At 37.8% G+C, this 9,538-nt stretch overlaps 1 protein-coding gene across 1 annotated transcript; it reads right to left on the bottom strand.

The window, feature by feature from the left end:
* Positions 1 to 1,401: 1,401 nt before the first annotated feature.
* trim63a (tripartite motif containing 63a) lies at positions 1,402 to 2,570 on the bottom strand. The gene has a single exon (XM_053499035.1). It carries the CDS (start codon positions 2,492 to 2,494, stop codon positions 1,430 to 1,432), a length of 1,065 nt encoding a protein of 354 aa, XP_053355010.1. The 5' UTR covers positions 2,495 to 2,570; the 3' UTR covers positions 1,402 to 1,429.
* Between the last annotated feature and the right edge of the window lie 6,968 nt (positions 2,571 to 9,538).

Here is a 9,538-nt window from a genome sequence, read left to right as displayed (position 1 = left end):
TTCATGGCAGTGAAATTCCGTAATAGTACTGTAGCAGTCTAATTAAGCAACATAAATATATACAGTATATATATATATATATATATATATATATATATATATATATATATATATTCAGGCCAGTCATCTAGCTCTCACAGTTTGCTCTCCTGAACTCCTTCAAATTTCGTAATAGTACTGTAGCAGTCTAATTAAGCAACATAAAAAAAAAAAAAAAAATATATATATATATATATATATATATATATATATATATATATATATATATATATTCAGGCCAGTCATCTAGCTCTCACAGTTTGCCCTATATATACTACTTATACTATTACTGTCTGCTACTTACTGTATGCTCCGTGAAGCCTTCATAAAAGGTCTAATATGAGATGCTAATAATGGTGATTTTTGAGACTGGTAACTCGTCATGTCTTAAAATAAAAAGACTGTTGTTGTTACTTAATTACCTAATGTCATATTTAATAGTTTTAAAACATTCAGCATTAATCCATAGTGTAGAAAATGAATCCAAACTTTTGACTGATATGTTCAAACTTTGAAACATTTGGTACTATATTTATATTAAAGGAAAGAACATCTGAATGATCAGATGTAACAGAGCAACCATCAGCAAATAGTAGTTTAATGAGCTCACTCTACTGTACAGCCTTTGTTTTAAATCTGGACCCTGGCAGCTCCAGCTGATGGTTGAATCAGTGTGGTCCCCTGCCCATGTAGCACTGGCAGGGATGTGTGTCAGCAGGTGTAATTGTCGTGGATGGAAACATGAGGCGTGCTGTAATCTATTCCTGGACTTGCATGGCTTCTCTCATTCTCACTCTGCGAAAATAGTCTGCCCCTTCAATCCCATACACCAAACCACCGAAGTGAGGATATGATATGTGTAGCTGCTGTGTCTATTTCCACACAACTATTCTTGTGTGTGACTTTGTGTAGATAGAGGATGTAGGAAACGTATTTGTATTGATTTTTTTTTTGGTAAACACTTTATTCCCATTGAATTATCCAATGAAAATCAGCTTTTACAGTAGTTCTTGAATCAACTGCATCATTTCAAGTATTCAAACATTTGGACAGACATAGTAAAACTAAATTGTAACAGCTGTATTCTACAGCTACCACATCTAGTTTTTACTTTACAATCCTATCAAATCTAATATTCAGGTGTAAACCATGTTATCTAAACTAAACGTAATGGAAATAATTAAATATGAACATTCATATAAATACAAAAGTATAAAAGTCAAGTGAAAAGTGGAAATGGTGCAATTTGTCATGTAAAAAAAACTGCTTTTAAGATTGCACACACTCATCACAGTTTTCAAAAGCAGCTATTTTGTGTTCCTGTGCTAACCGGGGCTCTTTTATATTTCTTCATCTAAGTCTTTGTATCAAACAAAGTTTTTCTTATTGTTTACTCTTCTTCTGCCCCTTTTGCCTCTTCATATTCCTCCTCCTCATCTTCCTCTGCGTCTTCCTCCTCATCATCTGCACCAAAGTCCATTTTTGCTAGCATGGCCTCTACTTCATCAGTAAACAGTGTGAGGTGGTCCATCTTCTCAAAGCCAAACTCTGGCCTTTGTAACTGGGAGGTTTTTGCTGTGTCCTTGGCTTCAGCAATGAGCTTCTTGGCATTGATGAGAAACTCGGCTATGTTGCTCTTGTCCAAACTCTGTGTGGCTTGGTCTATCAGCTTACTGGTAGCCTCCAACCGTTCTCTGTACTGCTGAATTAGTGATTGCACGACTGCTACCTTCTCATCCTGCTCTTGTGTGATTTGCTCCAACAACTGGGCCTTACGGTCTTCCAAAACTGCATAGAGTAAGTCAAACTTCTCTCCGAGTCTCTGCTTCTGTAGTTGGCTGTTCTCTTCCACAGCCTTGCAGATCTCCTCCATTTGCACAAGCATGGCCTGCACACAGCTGTTGCTAGCTGCAAGCAACTCTGTTGAGTTTTGGAGCTCAGTCTTCTCGGTTTCATAGACAGCTTTCAGGGTAGATACTTTGCAGTCCTTGTGCTGGCCAAATACCTTGCACATGGAGCAAGTAGGCACCTGGCAGGAAATACAATAGATGTTGATGCGTTCATCCGCATGCTCCTGGCACATTGGTTCTTTTGTGTCCTTGTCCTTCAAAGGAGGCTCCAGGCCATCACCACCACCTCCACTGTTCTCCAGCTGTTGCTTGTAGATGTCAATTATATTCTCCACAAGGAGATTCCTCTGAAGCCCATAGACACCATGGCGGTCCAGCACCACCTCAAAGCGGCAGGTTGGGCAGCGGAAGATTCCTCCTGAGAAGTGGTAGGGGTTGCGAGAGTCATAGAGGTCATTAGCGCAGCCACGGCATAGATTATGCTGGCAGGGCAGGATGACCACCGGCTTGGTGAACATGTCCAGGCAGATGGGACAGCTTAGCTGTTTCTCCAGGCTCTCCATAGGTCCTACGGCCCTCACAACTTGTCCTGTCTGAATGTCCATGTCTAGAGGTACTGTATCCCAGTCTTTTTTTATGTCAGGTCCTTGTGTAAAGCTCTCCTGAGTGTTCCTGTTCTTGTCAAGGTTTATTTTGATCTACTGGTCCAGTAGGTCACCCTCTTATATACTAGTCAGCCAGTTGTGTCATTTGATCCAGGGGCTGGCTGTGTAAAGATTCCACCCTCCACTTGTTTGTGAAGCTTGATTCGGAGAAGACATTCTGCCTTTTGACATAGCCCACTTGGATAGTCACATGCCAAACTTAGCAGCAACCCTCCCATCCCTTCCCACCCCATCCACACTCCATCTGTGGGAACACTAAAGCAGCACAAGCCAAACAAGCCCCATGTGACCAATGAAGTATTCAGACAGAGCTCTGCTTGTTGCTCAACAACATGTCAGGTTAGGCTATACATAAATCAGCTTTGTTTATAGCTTTTTATGCACATTTATAAGCTTTGTTTTGACATCATATCAGGATTTTATATACTAAAACATATGTATATGAAGATATAACACACAAACTTGTCCACTAATCCTTCCACCAATGACCTTTAATGGTAATTTTAGTTGGTTTTCCTTATTCAAAGTTTCAATGAATGTTCCTGGATATCCTTCAATTGTCAACACTGTTGCTCAATATTGGCACTGCTTCTTCGTAAATAAACATGTGGACCTGTGTGCACTTCCACCTCGCTGCCCCTGGAAGCCACTTGTGCAACTTTCCTCTGAAAGGAAAGAACTCACTGTAAAATCTTTCAAAATAACAGGTGTTGTCCATGTGGTTATCAAGTGTACAGGTTGGAACAGGCTCCTGGATGTCACACCTTTGTGCAAGATGGAAATATTGCATAGAAAAACAAACTATCCAGGTCTGTTTTTAGAAAATTAAATCAGCAAATTATAATGTATAATCAAAAATGTTTTTTCATTTAATCATTTTTATTGGTCTGTTGAGTAAAACTGTTTTATGTGTTAAGAAATTAAAAGGGGTGTGTTATTATTGTCTAACATTTTTTTTTTTATTTCAGCTTTAAAAATACTTTCTTCAGAAATGAACTAATGCTGTGGATATATGGCATTTTTTCCAACATTTTAAAAAGAATGCCAGTAGTTGAACATCTTATTTTAAATTACCCCTGATTGTGAATCAGTGTGTAAGTGTGCATGTGATAGGTGCCCTGCCACAGACTGATGTCCACTCTCATTACCAATGTTTCTGAGGTAATGGGAGCAGCACTGCATGTACTGGCTGGGTGATATGGGGTGTGGCAACCCACACACGGCAGGGCTCGAACCCAGATCCTTAGATTCAAACACAGCAACCTAGAGCCTTAGCTGCCTGAGCCGCCTGAGCCACCACTCCCACATCTTGCATCTATTGATCTGTTATAGGAATAGTTCCTCTTGACAGTAGCACACAACTTTGGTTTTACCCAAACATCCATCTAATAATCCATCCAAGTTGGAAACTTGCTGTTCCGCACACCTGGTGACGTTTCCTCAGTCATCTTATGATCCGCGTTAAATGCGCCATTATCACACACACCCAGATAACTGCACTGCGAGTATAGGAAGCCATTAGGCTCAAACTTGGTCATATGATTGATTTGCGTTTTAAAAAAATAGTAAAGCTTTCAATTTCTAGATTAATCACATGAGTTAACGTGTTAATATTGACAGCTCTAAATTGAACATAATTTATAAAACTTCTATTTATTTTCTAAACTATTTCTTTGCTCTAAGTAAGTTAACGGCTTTATTTCATTGCAGTTTTAATGCAGTAACTTACTCATTATTAGACCACTATTAGAGCGTTATTGTATCGCTATATCTAGTTTTGATTTTGTAGCTCCATAGGACTGAGAGTGACCAAATCCTGTTTATTTTTTTTTATGATTCACCCTTGGTCCCCCCCAGCTTACACACACACGCACGCACACACTCCTGTCTTCTACATTCATGTAAATATAAACAAGCATGTGATTCAGCTGGTACCTGACACTTGATTATGAAACACTTTCCAGTGTGACCATGCTGATGACTGTTGCTGTCCAGAGAATTGTTTTTTGGCTTGCTTTTTCCTTTTTTTTTTTTTTAGGAACAGAAAAAAAATTATTCTTAGTTTTCACCTAATTTGATTAAGCTTGGCTTAATTAATAGTACACTTGCACTACTGAGGATTTGACATTAATATTTAATCTTAATTAAGGCAGCATGTTCATAATGCCGAGTCATAATAAAAAGCGAAGATGGTTCCAAGAACTTGGAGTTCATAAGGTTCCAGGTCCCAATGAAAATCAGCTGTTAAGGTTCCTGAACTTTTTTCTTATGCCTAGATAAGTGTGCCAGAATACGTATGAGCGCCCTGGTGCCAGGATCACTGATATTTTATTATTATTTTTTTTAACTGTGCAGTGTGTTCTTGCGGTCATGTTGTCTGGTCCTAAGGTCAGACTAAATGTTAGTGTGTGGATCAAATCACATTAGTTCACTTACTAAGAAGCCTAGAAAACACAAATACTGGTGTCCTATTTAAGGTCGCACAGGTATAAAATCTGATACTAATTTCCATTTTGTTCTAATCCTAATATAATCAATTTGAGTTTGTTTTCTATGCTTAAAATGATAGTGTGATATATTATTTGAGCTAATAATGGAGCTCTAAGGGAAAAAAAATAAGCACACGTGACAAATAAACTGATGAACTATTAAGCATAAAGAACAACCCACTTAAAGTATGCACTTAAAGAAAAAGTATTTTGGTAGTTAAAGTTTTTAAATAATAGCTAGATTTCCAAATATGTTCCAAATTGTTTTTGTTGCATGAGTGTCAACTGCTTTCTTAGAAGTCTATATCATGTGACATTGTAAGGAGATGCTGTGAGCCACAGAAAACAGTGCTGTTAGGTCATACTTATGCCACAAAGAAAAGCTAAAATGACTTTCTCCTGACGCCTGTTTATTGCTGTTTTGTAGTACATACTGTAGTATTCAGGTTCTTTCCTTTCTTTAATTAATTCCCTGCGTATGAAAAATGTTATTTTTAAACCATCTTTACATCTTGTTTTTTTATATACCATCTTTACATTACACTTGTTTTGCACCAGATGTTATTTATTTATTTATCTATTTATTTTTTACAAAGCAGCTTATATCTGCAGCATAATGAAAACTATGGACAAAAGAGTGTTTCAGTGATGTCATAAAAACAAACTATAACCATTTACCTGTCAGTGACTCTAAATGTTTTAGTAATACTTTAAGTGGCAGTGGTGGCTCGGTGTGTTAAGGGTCTGCGTTCCTGATTGGAAGGTCAGCAGTTTGAGTCCCAGCTCTGCTGTGTTGCTGCTGTTGGATCACTGAGCAAGGCATGCATACCTGTCTGCTCCAGGGGTGCTGTATAATGGCTAACCCTGTGCTCTGGCCCCAGCCTACTAACTACTGTAGAAGCTGGAATATGTGACCAATGCAAAATTTAAAAAATGTTGGAAAGTGTAACTACGCAAATTGGCCACTAGATGGCATGTAACACCTGCTTTTCCAAGTTCTTCAATATAATTTATCATGGTCAGCATACAGAATACAGTACTGCCTTTTCAATACTGTCTTAAAGTCAGACCTTATTATGTATATTATGTTATGTATTATGTATTACTTACACGCACATATATGTGTGTGTGTGTAAAAAGTTTAAATATTTACATTACTTTACATTATATATATATAATTCTTTTTTTTTTTTTTTCACAAAGCAGCTTATATCCGCAGTATAATTCAGGACAAAGCAGTTGAGTTACCAAGTACTCAAGGGCTCAACAGTGTTTTTTCAATGTCATACTATAACTATAACCATAACAATGTACCTGCCAGTTAACGTAATAAAAAAGGCTGCACTTTTTATATCTAGTGTATAGAAACGAATGTAAACATGAGCAGAACTGCAAATAGTAAAAAGCTACATATTCAGAGAAAAAGTAAAATTTTTCTTACAATATATCACTCTGACCTCAAACAATCTTACTGTAATTGTGGGCTGGTCCATAAAAAATAGCACCCTCCTTTGTTTACAAAACTAATTTATTGAAATACCCAGGGGCCTTTCATCAGGACGACAATCTGATTTGTGCCCTTAACAGACTCATGAATGTGCTTCCTCCCTGTTGGAAGTCGAGTTCCTATCAGCAGTAAAATCTCAGCTCCCGAGTATGCCTACAATACCAGTTTATTGTGCTTAAGTAAATGAGGCACAATGGGGCGACTCCATTGAGCAGAAATAGTTCAATGAGCTGGTTTTGCTTCTTGTGACAGACTTGTTACATTATGTTTTTTTTGTGTCTGGCATGCTGTGGATACGAGGTTCCTGTTGAGTTCAATCTCACTGTTGTTACTGAAACGTCACGCCTCATTATGTTTTGTCCTGTGGTGACCTCTGTGATGAGGTCATGTGTGATAAGTCTTATATGAAATATATGAAATATGTAAAATAACATATTACAGTACAAACCACTAAATTATGATTTATGATTATGATTAAAATAATGCCTAACCTCTCTGAAAATGAGAAAAAAAGTAATAAATATCTGATTCTTTGTACATTTAAAAAATATATGTTTTCCTTTTCAGTCTGTATTGTGTAGTGTATGTGGAATTAAATTGTTTTGAAGCAAAAGTAACCAATCATGTGGCAGCAGCTTAATGCATAAAATTATGCACTATTTCAACCTTCCGTTACTGTTCAGATCAAACATCTGAATCAGGGAAAAAATGTGATCTTGGTGACTTTGACCAGGGCATGAGTGCTAGTGCCAGACAGGCTGTTTTGAGTAGTTTATAAATTGCTGATCTCCAAAAAACATACAGTATGAGCTGATGAAAGAGGTTGGAGGAGAAAGAGCAAATTAATTTGAGCTGAATGTAAGTCAAAAATAATTACTCTTTACACATGTGGTGCACAAAGAAAATACATATCAGATGGCATAACACTGAGGTGGTTGGGCTTCAACAGCAGAAGACCACACTGGGCGCCGCTCATTTCAGACTGTAAAAGGAATCTGAGGCTGCACTCGGCACAGACTCAACTAGTCAAACATTTCCTCATCTTTTTCCAGTCTTCAAAATCCAGTTTCAGTGAAGCTGTATCCTGGTTAGGCAAATGGCTGATTGTTTAATTGCATGAATGCAAAGTGGAGCTAGTGGATGTGTAATCCCAGTTAAAAGCCTGCTTCAGGTCCTTGATGTAAAATTTGGAAAATTTCAAGACTACATTAGTTGCTATTTAAAATACATGGAAAACACAACAGCAGAAATCTATACAGAATTTTGAAACCAGTGCATGACATGCCTTTGGCAAACACCTGGGAAAAAGATTTGTGACACCCCTTGGTTGTCTTCTTCTTTTTTATGTATATCGCTCCTGTCAGTCTTACTATATCCCAGTTTTTCACACTCCCTTGGGCTCTCTTCATACTATATTTAGTGCTCAGAAGAAAAAACATAGTGAAATCCATTGCTAAACACACAGCAGTGCCAGATAAGTTTGCTCCTGGCAAAAGTCTTCTGCAAAGGAAAATAACAACTTTGGAATTTCTTTATCCAAGATAGAAAAAAAAAAACTTTCAACCAGGAAGTGCTCTGTGCCAATTTAGTCACATTCCTGTAGCTATAAACTTGTGAACTGTCAGGATCGTTAAATAGAGGCTAGCTGATACAGCTGGACAAAGGTGTCAACAAGTAAATCCATGCAGAAAAGGAGAAGGACAAAATCTTTAAAAAGAAAAGCACACATTGATGGAGAAAATAGTTCTCAGAAATGATATAAATCTATTGCTTAAACTCACAAGTTAACTGCAGTAGTGTTTATACATAATCAGGTGTTACTAATGTAAGTGCATGTCTTAACAATATTAAACAAATCAAATACTTGTCTGCTGTACACTGATCAGCTGTAACATTATGACCACCTGCTTAATATTGAGAAAGTCCCCATTTTGCATCCATAACATTGATGCACTGTGTTTTCTGACACCTTTTTATTACAACCAGCATTAACCTTGTCATCAGTTTGATCTATGGTAGCGCTTCTATTGGATCAGACTACATAGGACAGCCATTGCTCCCCATGTGCATCAGTGAGTCTTAGCCATTTATAAGCCTCTCGCTAGTTTACTGGGTTTCCTTCCATGGATCACTTTGGTAGGTCATAATCACTTCCGACCAGGAAAATCACACAAGACCTGCAGTTGTGTAGTTGAGTCCCAGCTCTGCTCAAATCCTTATGCTTGGCCATTTTTATTGGTTCCGGTACGAGTGGGGCGCCACTGTAAAGAGATATTGAAAATGTAGCTACTCTAAGAAGGGCCAAATTGAAATGGCTAGACAACTGGGCTAGAGCAAGTCGAAAACCGCAGCTCTTATAGGATGTTCCCAGGCTGCAGTGGTCAGGACATTCCAAAAGTGATCCAAGGAAGGAAAACCGGTAAACGGGCAATAGGGTCATGGGTGGCCAAGGCTCACTGATACACATGGATGGTAAAAGAGATACAGTAGCTCAACGTGGAGAAAAGGTTGATGCTGGTTTCAAAAGAAAGTTGACAAAACAGACAGGTGTTAGCAAATGTGGGACATAGTCAGTATTAGGCAGGTGGTCATCATGTTATGGCCGATCAGTGTACCTAGCCAGGTTAAGAGCTAACAAAGCTTAAGAAATAAAATTAAGGGTTTAAAAAAAAAAACTAAAAGTACTTCTAAACTGTTTACCTCAGTAACACAGAACATAACCCCACAAAAACGATTTTTAATTAATATTCAATCATTGCTCATTATTGTTTCTGAGACTTTTTTTTCCTCTGGACTCCAAGTAAAGGCTCAGTCCAGTTAGACAGCACATGGAAGGTTAGCTAGCTATCTAAATGAAAAATACACAGGCCCAAACCATGTCATCTGTGACAAATCATCACAAAGCAGAAAAATAAAAACAATTCTATAAATTAGACTATGTTACTTATGATGTCCTTATATCTATAATCAGTATTGTCAACAGTCATG

The sequence above is a fragment of the Clarias gariepinus genome, chromosome 6 (genome assembly GCF_024256425.1).
Source record: "Clarias gariepinus isolate MV-2021 ecotype Netherlands chromosome 6, CGAR_prim_01v2, whole genome shotgun sequence".
In the NCBI taxonomy this organism is placed as follows: Eukaryota; Metazoa; Chordata; class Actinopteri; order Siluriformes; family Clariidae; genus Clarias; species Clarias gariepinus.
Note: the sequence above shows the minus strand (reverse complement) of the source record. Positions and strands in the feature narration are given on the sequence as shown.